The sequence below is a fragment of the Adiantum capillus-veneris genome, chromosome 14 (assembly GCF_014529385.1).
Source record: "Adiantum capillus-veneris isolate H3 chromosome 14, ASM1452938v2, whole genome shotgun sequence".
In the NCBI taxonomy this organism is placed as follows: domain Eukaryota; kingdom Viridiplantae; phylum Streptophyta; class Polypodiopsida; order Polypodiales; family Pteridaceae; genus Adiantum; species Adiantum capillus-veneris.
In genome coordinates, this window is record NC_140944.1 from 15,814,593 (window position 1) to 15,837,314 (window position 22,722).

Genomic DNA, 22,722 nt, shown 5'->3' on the forward strand with positions numbered 1-22,722 from the left:
TGTCTCAGGACCCGCTCTTGCAAATGTGGGTAAAAACAGTATTGCAACATGTACATTGCAGTCTGAAATTCTGACTGCTGCTCAATCAGATCAATTGGAATCGGCCTACCCATTCTAAACTGAAAAGAAAAAGCATTTCAATCAATGAAGTTGATAAGTTGTCATGTCTGCCATAGTTTGAATGGAAAAAAAAAAGACATTGTTGTAGCCAATGACCAATGTTATATGACAAAGACAGTGAACAAAACAATGAAACGAAGATGGCAGAAGTTCATAGCTATACCTTCTTGTTTTTTTTCAAAAAATAATATTTTCTCAACCTTGGTGGATATCCAGAGCAAACGTTATAACCTAATGCAGTTGTTGTTTTGTGTTGTTTAATATAGAAATGTTCTAAGTTTCTAGCTTTATGTATATTGGTACTGGATGCTAAAGTGGTATTTTCAAAATTGTCCTCGAAAGGACTATGTGCCTGCATGTCCACTTGCATTCTCCTCTGAGGATTGCGCTTGTGCTGGCTAACGCGTTTATGGACGTTATTTGTAACTTTGATGTATCTCCTATCGTTTTTCGTGCAGCGTATACTGTAGACTATGTATTCTTCCCGCGACGCTGCTTCTTTTGGGGTGGAAGGCAGATGCTTGTCTCTGGTTGTTGATGAGTGTCTAAATCTGCAGTCCATGTAGATTGGTTAGGCCAATTAAAAAATGACGGTGCTGTGGAGAAATGAATGGAAGGTAGAGTGATACTTGTTATCCATACTTGCCTTGGTCTATCGCAACTGGCTCATATGGAGAGGCTGGTTGTCCGTAATTTACTGCCTTGTGTTCACTGTAGTGCCATGCTACCTTCTGGATTGTGATAGGTGGATTAGTTGCATCGTGCGTGTGGTTTGCCGAAGTCATGAAATTTGTCAAGATAGCGGCATAGTTTTCTTGAGTAGCTTTTGAAAGTTCAGTTAAGTCAATGTTGTAACCAAACTGAAGCTGCTCCATCGTGTACAGTGTAACTCCTTCAGTTTTTGTGTCGAGGAGTTGTTGTGCTTCAACATTACGCAACATATTGTCATCATCCTCGTACTGGATGTCAAGCTCTTCAAGTATTTGCTTCATCAGACCTTCAGGATGTAGGAGCAAGCTGGTTAGCGTAACAGACAGAAGGCATTATATTTTTCTTTCCTGATAGTACCTGTTGTCATTTTGTCTATGCTTGGTGTGGCCATCGTTTGGTTTAGAGCTTTATATCTTGCGTCACACTTATTCATGAAGTTACGACGCTCTTGAAAAGTATGGAACCCCTCAATATACGCATGGGGTTTCTCGCCTGCTGAGTTAGCCAGTCTCATCTGCTTAGTCGTGAGGTAAAATCTCTTAGGTTGTATCGCTAGTTGCGTTTCCTTTACATTGTTCGTGTATTGCTTGAAGAGCTGCACACTAAGATGAGTGATTGATTCGCATGTGTATACATAGGCAGATGCAAGATCAGACAAGTGTGCAAAATGTACCATGTTGTGATCCATTGTTTGATACAGTTTCCTGCACGTAAAAATAATTATTTTGACGATCTGTTGCAGTATTTCTGAAGCACAAGATCGGACGAATGTTCAAACTCAAATGAATGAATTGAAAAAGGGAAGAGCAGTAAATTTACAAGAGGTGGATCAGAGTGAGTAGGGGTGATAGGGAAGATGTCTCAGCAATGCAACATATTGAACATGAAAAGTCCACAGAAGAGAAGATAAGTAGTTAAACAAAAATTCCTGGTTTATATACAAGGCAGTTACAAGACGATTTCATCAGTTTAATAGAAAGAGGAATTGAGACTGGAGAGGGCGTAGGAAACATTCCCGGCTAGAAGTTCAAAAATATAGATGGTGTGAACATCTCTGGCGTAGGGAGCTCTAGTAAATGTAGCCGGGTTTGCTCAGTGACGCGTGATAGCATCACGTATAGAAGGCCAGGGGTGAAAACTTCTTTTACAATGAGCAAGACGTTGGTGTTGATTGTTGCGCCTTGGGACTTGTGTCCAGTCATAGCGTAGGCGAGAGCTAGTGGGAATGTGGATTTATGGTACCAGTGCCCATTGAATGTCCGTCTGCTATGCTTTGACTGTCGAAGTGTAAGTTCCTGTTTGGATGTGTCGAGTGTGACTTTGATTGCTTTGACGCCTCCTTCTTCATCTTGGAGGACTTCGTCTACGCGACACAGTGATCCATTGGCTGCTCCAATTGTTAAGTCTATGTTCTCTGTTATCAGCGCCTTTGCTCCTTCTGCTATTCTGTCAATTGCGTGGAAGTTGGGATCTTCAAGCCATGCTTGGAGCTCAGGGACGTTGTGTGCATTTGTCTTCAGTCTGATTTGGATGACGTGACTATGCTGATGGAAGCGTGCCAAGAGAAGGTTATTATAATATCGAACGTCACTCTTGTGTGAGCAAATGATTGTCATATTCCTATCCATGTGTTTCTCTATTTGATCCTGCGTTGTGATGCGGTCACCGAGCGCATCGTGGATCTCTTTCTTTGTGGGGAGCCTGACTCTAATTGTATTGAGGAACTCTATGAAAGAGATATCTTTTGCATGGCGCACTGAGCAAGACATAGTGTACGTAGTAGCAATGGACCAATAAGTGGAGCTTGTGATGTGGCATGAGTAGCAATGATCACTTTGATGCCTGCATACTGGCGGCAACTGTGCCAAATCACCAAACAAGAAGAGCTTTTTATCTTTGAATGGGTCTAGCAGTGTGCCGTTGGTGATATTCACAATTTGTCGTACTATGAGATCAAAAGTTTGCTTTGTCAACATAGAAATCTCGTCTATGATAATCATGTCTACTTCTTTGATACTGACGTATCTTTCATCAGTTTCGGAGATTGACAGGGGATACTGTTGTGTGCGCACTGGTATCTTGAATTGGTAATGGACAGTTGTTGCGATGCTGCTTAACCTCGTGGCCGCTGCACCAGTCAAAGCAGCGAGTGTGACAGTTTTCCCTTGCATTATGAGTTGGCTTGTGATATATGTTATGAGGAAGCTTTTGCCACTGCCAGGAGTGCCTATGATCACAAGCAGACCACCCTTTGCTGCTGTGAGCTTCTTGTAGATCTCTGATTGTTTAGATGTCAGTGACGCGTTCTGGACGTTTTGAAGCTCGTTTAGAAGGGCAAAGATACGAGAAGTTGTGTCATGTTGCTCGTAGTCTGTTTGCACATCTGGAGATTGAAAGGAGGCAGCCTTTGTTGACGATGTCTTTTGTAGTATCATGTTGTGAAATTGGTGTGTTTGATTTGTTGTGAGCATATTTCGTTGTGTATACTCTGTGATGTACATCTCAAGGTCCTCATCTGTCAGTATCAAATTTTTAAGTTTGCACTCAAGGTAGTATGACCTGGACGTGTTCTCCGGTGAGAGCAGCTGGGATTCATTTCTGAAGGTGATGCTCTTTAGCAGCACGTTGTAAAAGAAAGCCTCCGGATGATGCCCTGGGTGGAAGTCTGTGAAATGGACCAGTCGGTGTTGCTGCTCCAGCGGTTGGCCGTACGTGTTCGCCTCTGAAATACTTTTTCTCCCTTTTTTTTCCTTCGTCACTGTGTAATTCTTGTGGAAGTCGTAGAATGTAAGATTCTCCAGACTTTGTGGTCGTGCGCAGTACAGATCGACAGGGTGCATCACGACATCATTGTTGTGAGAAATTATTCGTTGTCGTATTGCCGGGGGTGATGAGTCGACGTATTGGACGTTGTCACTCTTTGAAATGATTGGGATTTGCAAACAATTTAATGCCACTTCTGTTTGCTGAGATAGGCTTTGACAGTAAAGAGGCTGAGATCAGCTTCAATTTCACAATGTCAAGGCCACCTAGGCTTAAGCGCTCTACATCTTCTGAGCGGATGTTGAGATGGCGCATTGGTTCAGTTTTGAGTGCATACTTCAGGAGGTAGTAGGACAATGATGAATTGGTGACCCGCTGTATATTCATATGTGCACCCCATAGCAGAAGCAGTATAGGGTGGTACGGTACGACATTTCTGTCTTCATGTCGAGGCCTGAAGTATTGCCATCTGTGATTTTGTTCGTTGAAGACTGGGTTTGGATTAGGCTGCGCATGAAATGGAAAACCGTGTTTACATACTCCATCTCTTTGACCGTGGTAGCAACTTGTACGGCACTTGTGAAGTTGTTTCCTGAGTACGAGTTGTCGGAGGCGGCTGACTTCTGGCAAAACAACAGTGCTAGTTTCTAGCGGGATGTATGCAATTATCTCAGCAGATAGTTGCTCTTTGTCTTGTTCATGCATCCACAGTATGACATGAGCATGCAGTGATCCTCTATTTTGGACCTCATATCTAACCAAGTGGTGTTGCACACAGCCGAACACACCTTTCGCAAGTATATATTTGGACATAAGCATTTGGAACTTAGTGTGGAAGGTGAGGGCGCATTCAACTGGGCAGTCTGTCCAAGTGAAGGAGGCGTTCAAATGACATGCAATTAGCTCGATCGTGTTAATCTCAGGCCATCTTGTGTCTATGACCTCATCAGGAGTGAAAGTCAAGAAGAAATCAGGCATTCCCCATTCGTCCACCATTGCTATCAAGTCCTTTAGGTTCTTGCAGTGCCACGAGCAGGAGCCTGGCATGCTGGAAGGGGTGCTATACCGAAGCACATGTCTCACAATATCCTCGTCAGTTGCCGTACGATTGGCCTTCTTGTACTTGTCAATGTCCCTTTGCAACAAGCTCGTGTGTGTATTGTTAGCCAACATAAGAGCCTGCTTTAGTTGGTACATTATGAGCAGGTATGGCTTGTACAGGGTGTAAACGGAGAACAGAGTCGATGCACGTATCTTTACATATATACTGAAGTTGATGGAACAGGAATGGAAACCTACTGTCTCTATTGTGATGTCGTTCACGGAGCTTGATGCGGCAGGCATGCCGTTGGGCTTGAAAGTAACTGTTCTCTCTAGCAACTGTTGACGCCCACGGAGCTACAAAGAAGCAAATTCGTAAGTATCGCTAGCAGTGAATGCTCTTCTCCTGGCCGGTTCAACGATGTTTTCAATGATACCAAACATCAAACTCGTGTCCAGTTGCGCCATCAGTGCAAAAGGTGTGTTGTCTTGTTGTTGTTGAATGATCTTGCTCACACTATCTTGACTTAGTATGCAGAGGCCAAGCTTCTTATTCGGCCGTTCAGCCATCGACATGTACTTCTGTAGTACGAAGTTGTTCTCAAGATTGAATGCAAGTATGTCTGCCACTTGTGATGTAGCTAGATCTTGCTCTGTGAAGGTTGTTCTATGCTCTTTACTCCATGGTAGCAGAGGATTATCTAATATTGAACGTCTGTCTAGTGTACCACATGCAATTGTTGTCACTGTTGAGATGGCGTTGACAGATATGTCGATGACGCTCAGTAGCTGAATGTGAAGCTGATTTCCGGTCAATATTCTTCTGGTGTAGTCTGGAAGTAAGGGCACACAATATCTGCGACATGCGCTTGAGTTCTCACAAGCGGAGCACTGCACCCATTGCGTTCCTATTTGTGTAGCCTCTAAGCTGGATACCAGTAGACTGCTAGCAAACATTGCAATCGATGTCTCGTCTGGAGATCGAGTACAATGAAAAGAGGCACTTCTTTGGATGAAAACTACACCACAAACAAAGCATATGCTTAAAGGTCTGAATATCGTTGCTATTTCTGAACTCCATCGGTGCACTAAATTGACGATATCAATCCATGATTGTGAGCATGGTAGAAATCTAGCCTTATTCTTGATTGAAGTGCGATGTTTCGCTTTCGATCTGCTGAGGTGTATCCTATGCTTTCGGTGATGGTCCATTGAAGGCTTCAGTCGGACTCAATCTTAATGGTTCAATGTGATCAGAACCTTGTGATATTTAGTTACTAGTCACGGCTAAGCAACAAATAGTTCAAGCGTTTGAAACAACTATGTACCTGATGCTGGATTGTGCTGTTGTGGGGTGTCGGACCGAGAAGAGGCAAGCGATAGCTGATTTCTTGAATGTCCCTTGCAAAGAATAAGTACGAAGAGTTAGAAAAGTGAGCGCACAATGCTGAAGGTTCTAAGAGTAATCTCATTATTTGTATGTGTTCTTTATCTCTTATGTTATAGAAAAAAAAGAAAACGTGCTAGTGTCCCTGCACGGGGGAGTTTGCATAGTCCTCCCCAATGTTTATAATACGAGGAAACGTGCCATTCCCACGGCAGCATGCAATTTTCAGTGTGTTCCTTTTTACCGTGTCCTCAGTGTTCAAGATAAAAATGTGGCACTTCTTAGTCACCGCACGTTGGAATTTGTCGCTGTTGCAAATGTAGAGGAGTTGTGTCCAAGTTTCTCTTGATTTGTCTGCAGTGAAACACAATAGAGTTAGGCCATAAGTAGTTGCGGCTACAGAAACGAGCTGAGTAAGGTAGTTGAAGGTGGACATACACACATAACTGCTATGATTGCTAGGCTGGGAAGGCGCAAAGGCTTTACTGCAGGTGAAGGTGAATTCGAACATGGCGACGAGGAAAACAGTGACATTGTCGACCTTCTACTGCTGGAACGAATAGGGAGGAGCTTGGCCTACAAAATCTATGGTATTGATGCTTGAAGATTTCAGGGCTAAGAGGTGGGGTTTTCTGTAATTACATTTAGAGGACTTGTGGTATCAGTCAGACTTTGTCTCATGAGGCTCTAGTTGTCATCTCTTACCTTGAGTGATCAGTATCCGGGAGGTCGAATGTATAAGATGTCTTGATACGTTTCCCGTTTTGATTGTTTACAAATTTATGATTGATATGAACAACGTGTCTCAAGAGGTATCATACTTGCTAGTGAAGGCATCAATGGAAGCATTTGCGGGACTCGAAATACAGTCAAAAAGGTTTTGAAGCACATAGATTCCGATGAACGATTGATGAAGTTGAGGCGGACTGAGTCGCCTGCTACCGATGAAGAAGAGGAGCTTCATCATAGTCATACCGTCGGGGTCATGTCAGGGATAAGCTTAAAAATGAGGTGTGTAAACTACCTTTGTGGAGTCTCATGATCTTTTGAAAATTCCAGATTGTTCGTTGTTTCACACAAGGTCTATAGGCTATATTGGCAGGAAGAGTATGCAAAGGCATATTATGCTGCTTTGATGAAAAGGCAACAAGCATGACTGGCTCTTTGGCCAACACTGACGTCAAGCTACGGTTTGGTGGGTCCCCCTGCACACTTGACATGGTGGAGCACACCGCAGCCTCTCTTCAGTGCTGCACGCTGCATCAACAGAAGCTCTTGGCCGCACGTTCAAATCTTGCCAAGCGCCTTGGTTAACAGTTCTTAGAGCTGTGTGATAGATGCGAGGAACCCTGGCGAGGCAAAGCAAAGCCACCTTGTCGTTCAAGCCTGGCAAGAGCTCCGCCATAGCTGCGCCTACACACAAGCTATAGGGTCCTACACGAGGGCGACTGTGTGTTTCTTTCAAAATATTCTTTCCTGCTCGACAGGTTAATGTTCCGTTGCTCTTGTTACCAGCGGTGGGCTCGCTTGCGGTGACCTACCACACGCTCGCGGGTCCTTTGCTACCTTCTTGCTTGATTTCATTTGAAGGTTCGAATCTTCATTGAAGGGACTTCCCTCTCTCATTCATGATCATGAGAGGAGAGCAAGTGTGTGGGAAAGCTCGAAAATGTGTGTGTGTGTGTGTGTGTGTGTGTGTGTGTGTGTGTGTGTGTGTGTGTGTGTGTGAGAGAGAGAGAGAGAGAGAGAGAGAGAGAGAGAGAGAGAGAGAGAGAGAGAGAGAGAGAGAGAGAGAGAGAGAGAGAGAGAGAGAGAGAGAGAGAGAGAGAGAGAGATTCGGGAGCATGAGAGGAGAGCAAGTGTGTGGGAAATCTAGAATATGTGTGTGTGTGTGTGTGTGTGTGAGAGAGAGAGAGAGAGAGAGAGAGAGAGAGAGAGAGAGAGAGAGAGAGAGAGAGAGAGAGAGAGAGAGAGAGAGAGAGAGAGAGAGAGAGAGAGAGAGTTGCCCTCTACTTGAATCCAATAGGCCTGCTAAAAGCAGACCCCTTGCTTATCATCAAATTAATGCGGCTTGAAAGTCGATGAGCAAGCATCCTGAGACAGATCTTCCCTCTACTTGAATCCAGTAGGCCGTGCTTAAACCAGACCCCATCAAATTAATGCGGTCTCAAAGTTGACGAGCAAGCATCGTAAGGTTTATTGCGAACCTAGAACGTCACACACATAATTTTGATAGCCTGGCTCGAGGGGACGAGCGTTTCCTTTATGGTGGATGAGAGAGAGAGAGAGAGAGAGAGAGAGAGAGAGAGAGAGAGAGAGAGAGAGAGAGAGAGAGAGAGAGAGAGAGAGAGAGAGAGAGAGAGAGAGAGAGAGAGAGACCTGCTTGTGTCGTTTTGTCTGTTTTGCTTGTGTCGCTTGATGCTTCAAACTGCCTGTGGAGAAGACGGGCTTGCGTTTTTTTGTTATTATGCTTGTTTGCTGCGTTTGACGACGCTTTTTAGAGCTGACGGCGCTGCTTTTTTAGAGCTTCACAGCGTCGGCGCTATTTTTTTAAAAGAGATGAGGTGCAGCCACGTGGGCTGCTGAGGGGCCAAGCAGTGAAAACTCGCCACTTCGCTAATGAAGTAAAAATGATCCAATTTTGCAGACCGAGTCCCTGCAACAAGGTTCGGGGACAGACACGGCAGCAGGTCGCGAGCAGGCCCACAAATCACTGAGCTTCTAAGTTCTCATTCACCCACGAGCCACAATCAACCTCACATGGCGTACCTCTCAGCACTCCTCGATCCATCTGCGCCCTCAGCTTTGCTAGACCTTATCTCGCCTCCATCTTAAGCTCTACATACATGGTAAAGTTGAAATTCAAGTTACATCCTAATCTCGCCCAGTGATGTTTTCTGTTATAAACATGTAGCGTAGGTTTGTCATATTGGTAACTGTTTTTGGCCTGCCCAAAGGGCTAAGGCCATAGTGGTGGTTTCCCTTTTTGGCATGCCCAAAGGGTTAAGGCCATAGTGGTGGTTTGCCTTTTTTCTTTGTGAAAAATGTCACATGTATTTTATATATAAATGTGAGAAATAAAAAATAACCTACATAGTTTTGAGTGGCTCTTAAGAGGATAGGTGCATTGGATTCCGTTTCTTTTGAGTGGTAAACGTTGGGTGCAAGCTGCAAGCTGGAAGGCTTAAAGTGGGGTTGGTGGGAGGGCTTATAATGAGTGCATGCATTTCATTTCTTCCCTCGTTTGGAGTGGAGAATCCTTGAGCTCCGTGGATGGAGGTCTCCTTAGGGTTAGGGCTCATGAAGCCCTAGTAGGGTAGGGAAGGCGTGCTCAAGGGCCGTCGGCCTATGGCGGTTCTTGGTCGTGCGTGCACGCTATGCATTGGGTGCCTCTACGTGCTCTTGTGTTGCTCTCGTTTGTCGTCCTGTTCGCCGGTTTGTGGTGGTTCTGGGCCGCGCTCCTGTTCTATTGTCTTGCTCCGCTCTCGTTGTGCTGTCATGCTTCGTGCATGAAGCCATGGCAGCATGTCGCCCTACTCGCCGGCCTGTGGCGGTTCTGGCCTGCGCTTGTGCTCTGCTGTCCTGCTTCCTGCATGAGGTTGTTGAGAAATGGGTGGCTTGTGTAGCATGGTTCCTCTCGCTGGTCTATGGCGCTGTTGGGCGTGATTCAATGCCCTGCCTCTCCGCGGTCTTGCGTTGCTGTGGTTTGCCGTCTTGCACGCCGATCTATGGCGGATTTGGGCCGCGCTTGTGCTCTGCTGTGTTTCTCTACGGGTGCCTCGTGTTCTTGGTTCGCTGGTCTATGGTGGATTGGGGTCGTGCCTTGGTGCTGTGTTGCTCTGTATCTCGGGGTTGTGCTTCTCTGTTTTCTCGTCCCCTTCGTCGATCTGAAGTGGGCCTTGAAGATGTGGTGCCGTGTTGCTCTGTGCATTGGGGTCTTGCTGCTCTGTTAGGACGTCACCTTCTCCGATCTGTGACGGACCTTGGATGTCGATCTGTTGTGCTGCTGCTGTTTCCGGTGTTGTCGTGCTGCATTGTCGTCCTCTTTGTCGGTCTGTGGTGGATCAGACCGTTTTGTTGTGTGCCGTGCTGCTCTGTGCATCGGGGTTCTGCTGCTTTGTTAGGATGTCTCCTTCATCGACTTGTGGACAGACCTTGGACGCCGATCTGTTTTGCTGCTGCTGCTTCTGGTGTTGTCGTGCTGCATTGTCGTCCTCTCCGTCGGTCTGTGGTGGATCGGGCCGTTCTATTGTGCATCTTTGCTGCGGTGTGTTGCGCTGCTCTGCTGTGTTGTCCCGCCTGCCGGTCTATGGCTGTTCGGTGTCGCATGTGGCTTGTCGACGACATTTTGCGTTAATTTTCAGTATGCTACAAAGAGAATCTTTTTCTATTTGATTTGTTGCTTTGATTTCCGTAGGTTGTTTTGTTTAACAATTTGCTATTTTTTGCAGGGTGGTACGGAGCCATTAACGGGATTGGATGGTTGGGTGGCTGATTGTATGTGGAGGTCAAGCACAGTATGTTACGGGCTGAATAACTTGAAGACTGTAGATGTAACTTTTATGGTGTCGACGATTAAGTTTGAAATTGCGCAATGTTTTCAAAGTTATTTATTTCTCGAAGTTTGTCTATGTTGTTGATAGATTTTGTGCTTTAGTTTGCTATAAAAAAATTATTTTGGTATTGTGTCAAGGTGCTCTTAATTAAAAACGATGAACTCCACATTCTATGATGCAATCTTGGTCCATGATTTAATCCTATTGATGGATTATTTGGACTAGCTGAGCATGTGGTTAGGTTAGGGATTTGACATTGAAAATTTATGGCTATGCGGTTATTTTTTTAATGTAAAAAAAAAAGATTCAACTTTCAATATTATATTCAATGATCTCAAGGTTCATTGTTAATATTATAAAGTAAGAATGGAAATAAATCCGTTTTGATGTGGTGATTTAGAATCATTTACTTCAAATTTTTATAAAGTTCTAAGATATTAGTTTCTCTTTTTTAGATGTCTTAATTTACTTTAGTTGTAATTCTCATTTCATTTGCAGCCTTGCACCTCTCTTCTCCTCTCTCCTCTCTCCTCTCTCTAATAATAGTTGAGTTTATTTAGGATGCACCTGTCTTCTCTTCTCTCCTCTCTCTAGTAATAGTTGAGTTAACATTTTTTGTTTGTAGCTTTTATTATTATTGCAAAAGTCGAGGTAGAGTTAATAAAAAGAGGAGCCCTTTCTCTCTCTCTCTCTCTCTCTCTCTATGGAGTGTACAGGTCGTGACCCAATATTATATAATGATAGATGATAACAAATGTAAAAATATGCATTTACTGCCAACCTTTGAGTGGAACTTTCAAACTATCTTTCTTGAAGTACTCAAGATTATCCATCAAGTTTCACTCTTTGAGTTATAAGTATATAAAAGCTAAAGGTATTTTGAAGAACCATCACATTTTACAAGCCTCCTATTTTGAGATCACTCTTGTTGAGAGTTATACTCCCTCTATACTACAATCTCTTAAACTTTACAGCCACATCTATTATCAAAGCATAGCATCACTCTCTATACCAAGGCCCTATGCATTCGGATATGGATGGTAATATACCTCTGCATTTCGTTTCCTCTTTTGGTGCTTAAGAGTCTTGCTGTCTTGCTTATCTTGGAAACTGTTTTGAACTTGCTCTTGATTATAGATTCTTTCACTACAAATTCAAGCAATGACTACTTTGAAACTTTAAGCGCAACTCCTAGAACTGAAAACTTGCATGAAGTTGTGTCTGAAAGTGGGGGCCTTGGATTGTCAAGTAGTTTAGTGGGTTCTCCAAACTCAGTATTTAAAAAGCTTAGTCCCAAAGCCAAGTTAAATAAAACGTCTCCAAAATCTGTTCAAAAGGCCCTTAGTATTGCAAGAGGAATGGCCACTGTGAGAGGTATCTTTGTTTCCAATTTCTGTGGCTAACCAATGTGTAATTGATAATAATAGTATCGTGTGCCATGTGTTGTAGGGTGAACACCACTTAGCTCTTCCGGGATTGCCACTCCCTCCGTCGGTGTGAGTCGTTCGTGTTGAGATGTCGAGCTCTACACGTTGAGCTGGCATCCACTACGGGTCTTGGCCGCTTACGGCATTTACTCACTGGCGCGTTAGGTGACCGACACCGAGGATCTCTGCCAGTGATTCTACAGCTGGACTACACTTATAGTGCCAACCTAGTACGCTTCTAGCGAGTTCACACTTAGTGACCGCATGTACATATGTGCTACTTTTCAGCTTTAGCACTTAGTCATTTTGTACTCTCTTTTCTGTGAAGAAGAAGAAGAAGCTTTCCATCTCTGTGTGCTTTGTGCTTGTCTTGTGTAGCTCTCTTGCATCCTCATTCTTTACATGGTATCAGAGCCTGGTGCAGGCAAGAGAGGCTAAGAGAGCAAGAGCATCACAATCCCTTCGTTCGCAATCCACGACCAGATGCACAAGTTTCTCGCACAAGTTTCTAAACAGGTCTCCAAAGTGCAGTATACAGAGATTTACTGTACAAGTACAATGGTTGTATGTACGCTTGATTGTGGACACTCGTTGAGTGTAGGAAGCGTTACAGGTACCACGATAGCAGGTTCAACAGATTGCAGCTATTTTGTCTTAGTGCTTCAAGATGTCTGACGGTTTCAGTCAGATTGTTACTGAGAAGCTTGAGAAAAATAACTACCCTGCATGGAAGTTCAGAATAACAAATTTCCTAAAAGGAAAAGGTTATTGGGACTATGTAGAAGGAGACAATGAAAAGGAACCAGAGATTCCCGAAGCAAATGCTACAGCAGAACAAAGGAAAGCTTTGAGGGAATGGCAACAAGGCCAGAGCAAAGTGATGTATTGGCTTTCTATGAGCATCACAGATGGCATGATGGGCTATCTACAGGATGCTGAAACCCCTGCCATTGCATGGAAAAACTTAGGCAAAGTGTTCGAGGTGAACACCAAGGCCAGGAAGCTTCAACTAAAGTCGGAGCTAAATCAGGTTAAGAGGAACAACCTCTCCATCAATGATTATGCTTTGAAGATCAAGAGTATCATTGAGGCTCTTGGATCTATTAAAGTCTCAGTGGAAGACGATGACATTGTCCGTGCATGCTTGGATGGTCTAGGAGATGAGTATGTACATTTCAGGTCTTCCATGAATACAAGAGACGACATCCCCGTGTTCCAATATTTGATTTCTATGCTTACTCTTGAGGAGAAGAACCTTGACACATCTTCTTCTCATGGTAGAAATAATTCTGAACAGGCCTTCTATTCTAACTCCAACAGAGGTAGAGGTAGAGGTCGTGGTCGAGGCCCAAGGGGTTGCAGGGGCCAATTTCTGGAAGGTCAATCAAATCAAAACAATACAGGTGGCAGGGGAAACCAGTCTCAAGGCAGGGGGAGTCAAAGAGGTCGTGGTGCAGGATCAAGCAGGCAGCAACATACTCGAGATAGCAGAGAATGTTGGACTTGTGGTGAAAGAGGTCACATGTCACGTGACTGTCCAAAGGGAAAAGCAAGTGGAAAGAGAGAACATGGAAACTATGCGTCTACTAGCAGAGATGCAGATGACAGCCAAAACGAGCGCATGTTTGTTATGCAGCATGTAATGAATACAATGACTGCAGAGAATTCCACCCAAGATGATGTTTGGTATGTGGATTCAGGTGCCTCTAATCACATGACGTCTCGTGGAGAGTGGTTTAGAGATATGCGCAAACCAGATGTGTCAGGCTATGTGCAGACAGGAGATGACACAGCTCACCCCATTGCTCATGTAGGGGACATACCTCTAAATACGAAGAGTGGGAACTCAAAGTACTTAGCAGATGTACTTCATGTCCCAAACATTACAAAGAATCTTGTTTCTGTTGGACAAATGGTTGAGCAGGGTTTGCAGGTTCGTTTCAATCCGAATGGCTGTTATGTAGAAGATTTCCAAAATGGCTGTAAGCTGATCACAGAGGGCAAATGTGTGGGCAGAATGTTTACGCTGAATGTAGACATGCCTGAGGTAAAAGCTGCATTATTTGCACAGGGCACAGGTGTTGTGGCTGATGTTGACATTTGGCACAAACGCATTGGCCATGTCAATGAGCAGAGATTGCACAGCATGCAATCAAAACAGATTGTAAAAGGTTTGCCCAAATTCAAGGTGGATGGAATGCATAAAGTGTGTGCAGCATGCCAGTTTGGAAAACAGTCAAAGGGCTCATTTCCACATGAGCGCAATGTATGTAAAAAGCCACTTGAGGTGGTGCACACAGATGTTTGGGGTCCAACGGATACTGCAAGTATACATGGTTGCAGGTATTATGTCTCTTTCATTGATGACCATACAAGGAAAGTATGGGTCTACTTCATGCGTAACAAAAGTGAAGTGTTTGGTCACTTTCAGGACTTCAAAGTCATGATTGAGAAGGAGACAGATATGCAAATCAAGACATTGAGGTCAGATGGAGGGGGAGAGTACTTCTCCAATGATTTTTCAGATTTTCTGCGAATGCATGGTATACGCAGGCAGTTTACATGCAGATATACTCCATAGCAGAATGGGGTCGTAGAAAGGAAAAACAGGCACATTGCAGAGGTTTCACGTGCATTGATGAATGAGAAGAACATGCCTCATCATTTCTGGGCTGAAGCTGTAAATACAGCTGTGTACATTATGAACAGAACGCCTACAGCTGCGGTGCATGATGTAATGCCTGAGGAAAAGTTTACAGGCAGAAAGCCTGATTTGGCACACTTGAAAGTGTTTGGCTGCATAGCTTACGTGCATGTACCAGATGAGTTGCGTAGGAAACTGGATCCTAAAGCAGAGAAATGTATTCTTGTGGGATATTCCCTTGAACAAAAGGGGTATAGGTGCTACAATCCTACTACACGAGAATTACGAGTGAGCAGAGATGTAGTCTTTGATGAGATGAGCAGCTGGTACAGTAATGCACATGGCACTATTGGGGCTGATGTAAAAGATGATGTGGTTGTACAAAATGTGAGGCCACAGTCACAGGTTTTGAGTGGACCACAAGAGTCCTCTTCTCGTGGCTCTGTTGAGAAACCATGGAATGGTAGACTATGTACGCAGGTTACTCCACCAATAGGTACAAGGAATGTATCACGAAAAGGAAAGGAAAAGGTTGATGAACCTCCCTTTATGGCTGATGCATCATCAGGTTTTTCACATGTAGACATGGATTCAGATGGTTCTGAACAAAGTCTTGATGAGGAATTTGGAATTCCTGCTGTCAGGACACCTGGTGTAAGGAAAGTACAAGAAGATGCTAGAGGGCAAAGGAGTGACCCAGGACCACGCAGATCTAATAGAGTCAGAAATCCAGTTCAGAAATTGACTTATGATGGGTATCTAGCGCATCACCAAGCCTACATGGCTAAGGTGATACAGGATGTGGAGCCCACATGTTTTGAGGATGCAGTTGGAAACGTGCATTGGGATGATGCAATGAATGAAGAGATGGCTGCATTGGAAGCAAACGACACATGGGAGTTGGTGCCATTGCCAAGTGGAAAGAAAGCTATTGGCTGTAAATGGGTGTATAAAACCAAGCATAAGGCTGATGGTAACATTGAGTGTCACAAGGAAAGGCTGGTCGCAAAGGGTTATGCACAGACGTATGGCATAGACTATGAGGAGACCTTTGCTCCAGTGGCAAAGATGACGACTGTGAGAGCTGTCATAGCAGTGGCTGCATCTAGAGGATGGATTATGCATCAAATGGATGTAAAGAATGCCTTCTTGAATGGTGAGTTGCAAAAGGAAGTGTATATGGATCAGCCACCTGGTTATGTCGATCCAGGTTACCCAGATTATGTATGCAGACTTCTCAAAGCTTTGTATGGTTTGAAGCAGGGCTCTAGAGCATGGTATGACAGGATTGCCAAGTATCTTGTCAGTATTGGTTTTAGGAGAGCTCATGCTGATCATTCACTCTATGTACGTGAGAGTGATGTGGGGATTGTGGTCATTACCATATATGTAGATGACCTTATTATTGTTGGTGACAATGCTATGGAGATTGACCATGTGAAGGGCCTTCTCAAAGAGGAGTTTGAAATGAAAGATTTAGGCGAGTTGCGCTACTTTCTTGGCATTGAGGTGATCAGGACTCCAGAGGGTGTATGGCTATCACAGAGACAGTATGCTTTGGACATGTTGTCAAAGTATGGTATGGCTGATTGTAAGCCAATTTCTATTCCCTTGGATGTGAATGCAAAGCTGAGTGCAGAGAAGGGTGATGTTGTTGAGGATGTCAACATGTACATGAAGATTGTGGGTAGTCTAATCTACTTTACTATCACGAGGCCAGACTTGAGCTACACAGTAGGCTTGGAGAGTCAGCTCATGCAGCTTCCGAGGAAGCCACATTTGGATGGAGTACGACGCACACTTAGGTATGTGCAAGGTACTCTTGACTACGCATTGTTCTATGCAACAGATGCACCATTAGCATTGTATGGGTATACAGATGCAGATTGGGCAGGTAGCATTGTTGATAGGAGATCTACGAGTGGCTTCATGTTCTCTTTTGGGAGTGTTGCTGTTACTTGGAGCAGCAAAAAGCAGCCTACGATTGCTTTATCGAGCACAGAGGCCGAGTACAGAGGTGCAGCAGTTGCGGCGTGCGAGGTAGCTTGGCTACGCACATTACTTGAGGACTTGGGATTGCAGGTGGACCAGCAGATTTTCATCCATTGTGACAACCTCAGCAGCATGCAGTTGGCTAGGAACCCAGTGTTCCATGCCAGGACCAAACACATAGAGGTCCATTACCACTACGTTCAAGAGCGAGTGTTGGCGGGCGACATCGACTTGGTCTACGTCAGCACAGAGGAGCATATAGCGGATATCTTTACCAAGGCCCTCAGAGCTGAGAAGCTTCGACGTTTCCGGACTATGCTTGGACTCTGCGACATGCAGAGCTCGAGGGGGAGTGTTGAGATGTCGAGCTCTACACCTTGAGCTGGCATCCACTACGGGTCTTGGCCGCTTACGGCATTTACTCACTGGCGCGTTAGGTGACCGACACGGAGGATCTCTGCCAGTGATTCTACAGCTGGACTACATTTATAGTGCCAGCCTAGTACGCTTCTAGCGAGTTCACACTTAGTGACCGCATGTACATATGTGCTACTTTTCAGCTTTAGCACTTAGTCATTTTGTACTCTCTTTTCTGTGAAGAAGAAGAAGAAGCTTTCCATCTCTGTGTGCTTTGTGCTTGTCTTGTGTAGCTCTCTTGCATCCTCATTCTTTACAGTTCGTTGGGCTTAGCATCTATTAAAGAAGAGCCAAGACCTATAGTTGATTCCTTTGGATCTCAATTGGCATTGAGTCAATCACGCCTGAGCTTCTTATATCCATGCTTTCTGATGCTATTAACTACCGTTTTGTCTTCGTTGGCAAGGTGCTCGCAAAGTATGGCACATATAAAATCCAAAAAGCAAATTACAACAGATTTTTGAAGGTTGATCTTGTGGACAAGGTTGCACATCATACTATCACTTTTGTTGTGGCAAAAAATTATATTGAACAGTTTGTCAACACATTTGTGGTGGGTGATTTTTTACGTATTGAGGGCCCTGTTGTGAGGAAAAAGAATCCTAGTGATGGAGGCACTTGCCAACTTGCTCTCTATGCTGATGCAACTACATCTATTGTGAAGGCTCCTTCATTCGAATTTGTGCTAACTCTCTTTTCCGAGCACAAGATTAAAGATCTTGTCTCATCATGGACTTCTTCAATTGAAGATGGTGTGCCTACTGTAGCATTTACTGTTATCAAGGTGGAGAACATGGCGAAAAGTGATGGTAGTAGTGGCACTAGACTTATTGTTGCTGATGGTCTTGCTGATGTTGATAGAGCAATGGTAAGCTTCTATACACAGCTCTAAGTCTTCTTAATAGTGTTTTGACTGTTTGTTATTGCTGCAGCTTTTGTTTGTACCTTCTCGAAAGGCTGACTTTTATAACATATCCAATGAAGTCAAAGAGAATGGATTTTATGATTGTGTGGCTCACAACATAAATGTCTTCAAACAATTCTCTAACACATTGTCTGTCGTGGACTACACTATCCTGCTGCCATTGCCCTCTCAATTGAAGTTGCTTTTCAAAGATATCCGTGTTAAGAAAATTGCCAATATGGGATTTGGAAAAACGGTGAGTTCTTATTGGTAGGTTCGTTGTATTGATTGTGCATCATGTGATTTCTTTATGTTAATTTCAAGTGTTCGGTTCTCTTGAGGTTGTTAACGTCAACATCGTTGGGTTGGAGTATTTATGTGGAGTTTGAAAATCTGCCAAAGTCAGTCGCCAAAGCTCTAATCCTCATTGTTTCGCTTGTAACAAAGTTGTTGAAATTTGGAAAGTTCTTGCTCTTCAAGCAAAGCTGGTTCCTCGTGACGGTAAAGGTATTTCCGTCACCTTGCACGGGAAGATTGTTGACCAAATCCTTCGCCTACCCTCTTCTTTTTTGCATTTGTATGAAACTGATGTAGTGAGTTTGAAAGCTTCCTTGGTGGGAATGAAGAGAGCTGGGAATTTCTCAATTGATGCACAGGGGTATGTAACAAGCTTTAAATCTGAATAGGAAGATGCTGTCTATGCTAATGTACCTTGCACTCCTCTAGGAAGGTCATATTCTGCTGAATATCCTCTTGTATCTAAGCATTATGGCGGGATTATCTCTTGACGATAAAATTGTTTTTTGTATAAATGACATCCAATGTTCAATGGACTCAACTTTTTGGACGACATCTCCTTGTAATCAAGATGTTTTAAGGGCATTGTTGTTTGTATGTGGTGTAGATATCTCTATCAATTCACTAGAAAATATTTTGTCCAAGCATATTGTTGCAAAATTTCGTTCTCAAGACTTGGAGATCACAAGTGTGTGGCTGAAATTGTGGAATGATGAGTGTGTGGCTTGTAATGTTGACGATAAAACTCTTGAATCTCTAGTTTGCCAACGTATGGGCACAAGAACAAATTTTGCTTTGTTTTCAATCAATTTGATCACTCTAGCTTGCTATGTCTTGGAGTTTCAATATATTGTTCATGTGTTTCAAGAACAAAATCATCATTCCTTCAATGCTAATCCTTGTGTTGCATCTTCTTCCTCTTCTCATGGCTTGTTGGTCTTTATTTGTCAAGGTGGATTGTTTGTTTTTCCACAATCGGCTTCAATCAAGAAACGTAAGCGTTGCTCTTGGCCTAAAGATCTTGCCGTTAGATTGGTGGATGTTGTGAAGACTTTTCCAAATGAGACAGCATTGCATATAGCTTCTCAATTTCGAACACAAGTCTGTTCTTCTTACACTTTGAAACAAATTCAAAAAAAAGTTTACTTAATATGGAAAATGTTGCATGAAGACAATGTTGTGCCTCAATCTAATAAAAGATCTAGGAAACAAAAATATTTAGTGGAAATTCAAGACACTCTTGCATATACATGTTTAAGTTGTGGTAGTCTTTTGTTCAAAAAGAGTTTGCATTGTTTGAGTTTGCTCGAAGCATCTTTTCTCCAAACCTTGACGGGATTGCAAACATTTAATTCTGCTATAGACAAAAGAGTTTGTTTCTCTTGTAAGCAAAGCTTGAAATCTCAAAGGAAGATGCTCTTTTGCATATATCCACATTCTCTCCTCAATGAAAGTATTGGAAGCATTGCATTGTTAAATGCAATTGAGAAACGCCTTGTATCACTTCACATTCCTTTCACTCAAATACGAGAACTCAATTATGAGGGTCAGTTTGGGTTGCGAGGCAGTGTCGTTAATGTCATGGCAAAATTGACAAGAATTCAAGAAATCTTGCCGCGTTTTAGTAATGAGCACGCTACAATCCTTGTGGAGATTAAGCGTAAACTTGAGTATGCGCATGCATACCTTAGTGGTGGTGTACGTCCCTTTTATGTGCTCCAAGCATTGAAAGATTTGATTGGCACCCCTTTATACATAGAGCACAAAGCCTGCATTAATGAAGCTTGGGTTTCTAGTTTTCACATGAGTCCAGATGTAGTGTTGCATGAAGAAGATGAGGTTGATGAGTTAGTGAATGAACATTTAGACACCCTTGTCCATGGTATCTATTCTTCACAAGTCATCGATCACAGTGCACATGTCCATAGCGCCGCTTCGTGTGAAGGATTTTCCCCGTTGAGCCTATTCAATGATGCCGATTGCGAGGAATTATCATTTCCAGCTTTGTTCTTTGGAAAAAGAAGAGCCTACGCAAACCTTGCGAAAAAAAATTACTTGAAGGTGGCACAATGGGAGCTCAAAAACAAGGAGACACTTTGCCTTAGATATTGAAAATTTGTTCTTCAAAGTGATGAAGATTATCATCGGCAAGGTGCTTGGTTCTATATGGGTGCGTCTACGCAAGGGAAAATTATAAGGCATGCAACTATACGCAAAAGATGTTCAAAACAACACTAACAGTGAGCGAATACTATCATCCCAACTAGGATATCATGACTTTGAATCTTTGCGAACATCATCAGATTACAAGGCCAAACTCAAGCGTAATGTCTTCGCCATGATTCGACAAATAGGACAGCCTAACTTTTTTGTCACCCTATCATGTGCAGAGCAAAGATGGAAGCCATTGCACGAATGTATTGCTACTCTTAATCCACAAATCAATGAATCTAATTTCCAATCTAGTACACACTATATCGGCGCATTGGTTCGTGCAGATCCTATCACCACAACTCGGTACTATGTCCATAGATTCAACGCACTCAAGAAAGAGTTGAAACGAAATTAAAAAATACTTGGCCAAATCATGGATTTTTTCTTTGTCATTGAATTTCAGCATAGGGGAAGCCAGCATGATCATGGATTAATTTGGATTGACAATTCTCCAAAGCTTGGGATTTCTGATGACAAAGAAGTGATTGCTTTTGTTGATAAATACATCTCAAGTAACAAAGATGAAATAGGTGTTGACCTACAAAAAGTACAAATCCATTCCCATCGAAGAACATGCAAAAAAAGAAAGAAGAATTGCCGTTTCGGATTCCCAAGACTGCCTGCACGGCAAACAACTATCTTGCACCCGACACGATCAAGTGAAGAAAGGAAATCCATGCTTCTCGCAAATAAGACACAGCTCGAAAGCCAACTTGCAGCTCTGCCACACCGCCCTGATATGAGTTTTAATGATTGGTTATCCTCTTTAAGCATGGATGAAGACATGTACCTTGAGACACTCTCAGTATCGCTCTTAGAACCAACACTTTTGCTCAAAAGACAACCAAAAGATATATACACAAACAATTTCAACAAAACAACGTGCACATTGTGGGATGGCAATCTTGATATTCAGTTTATTTTCAATCCTCATGGAGCTGCTGCATACTGCACATCATACATGACAAAAACAAATTCGACCACAAGCAAAGCAATCAAAAAATCCTTGACAAATGCAAGAAAGAGAGTCTTCCCGCAATGGAGCGCCTTAAGAAAATTGGAGGTGCTTTGATCAATGCTCAAGAAATCACAGCTCAACAAGCAACGTACATTTCACTATCTCTTCCATTGCATAGCACAACCAAACAATTTATCTTCATCAATGCAGACTACCAAACCCAAAGAACACTATTGTTAAAGAGGAAGACTTCCTTGCAAACACTTCATCCTGATGACACATACATATTCTTTGATGATCTCGTAACAAAGTATACAAAAAGACCAACTAGCATAGGAAATCTTTGTTTGGCAGAGTATGCAAGCAACTACACTATCGCACAAGGGACACACCACAAGTGCAAGAAGCCTCGTATCATCAGATATACAAACTTCAACAAGGAGATCGACAGCGAGAGACATTACCACCAACTATGTCTGTTGTTTCTGCCATTCACAAGCGATGAATGCACGTTCGATGCTTTGACATCAACTTGGAGGGAGAGATATGAGTCTAATATTGCTATAATTGCACAAAACATGGAGCCTTTCACAAAACTAGAAATCAACAATCAAGAATTATCAACATCATGCTCAATCTCCTCACAAGAAACTCAACAAGAACAATTCACTTATGAGCTTGATCTCGACCTACCAAGCACAAGGCATCATACCACTCAACTACCAACATCATCCAAATTCCTTGGCATGCCAAATGAAGAATATCACTCAATTGTCATTAGTTTGAATATAGAGCAAAGACATCTTTACGATGATATCATGACACGAAAGAGAGTATACCCAAATGACAAAATCCACCTTTTTTTAACAAGAGGCGCCGGAACATGAAAAACCTTTACTTTGCGTGCAATCGTCCAAGGCCTAGTTTGACACTATGCACCTTCGATAGAAGGGAATATTGAGCTTTGTTGACGGCGTATACAGGAAAAGCAGCATTCAACCTTGGTGGCATAACAATTCACTCTGCGTTGCGCCTTCCATTGATGCTGACTGAGATGGTCCCTCTTTCCAACGACACCCTCAATGACCTATCCCAGGCAAACGCAAACCTTAAACTAGTTGTCTTTGATGAGGCTTCCTTAATAGGCAACAGGCTGTTGCGTATTATTGACACAAGAATCTGATCTATAAAGCACAAACACAATGAACCCTTCGGTGGTCTAGACGTTATCTTCTATGGCGATCTTTGCCAAGCAAGCCTTGTTCGCGATCGTTGGATATTCAACGACACA

The 22,722-nt window shown here is 43.2% G+C and overlaps 1 protein-coding gene and 1 pseudogene across 1 annotated transcript; both read left to right on the plus strand.

Annotated features, from left to right (window-relative positions):
• The first annotated feature begins 9,547 nt into the window (after positions 1-9,547).
• On the plus strand, positions 9,548-12,032 carry LOC147441957 (uncharacterized; annotated as a pseudogene).
• Positions 11,616-18,750, plus strand: LOC147441958 (uncharacterized). Its single transcript, XM_086529547.1, has 6 exons — positions 11,616-11,952; positions 12,028-12,085; positions 17,318-17,926; positions 17,991-18,218; positions 18,287-18,469; positions 18,649-18,750. The coding sequence occupies exons 3-6, from the start codon at positions 17,420-17,422 to the stop codon at positions 18,748-18,750; spliced, it is 1,020 nt and encodes a 339-aa protein (XP_086385673.1). The 5' UTR covers positions 11,616-11,952; positions 12,028-12,085; positions 17,318-17,419.
• The last annotated feature ends 3,972 nt before the right edge of the window (positions 18,751-22,722 follow it).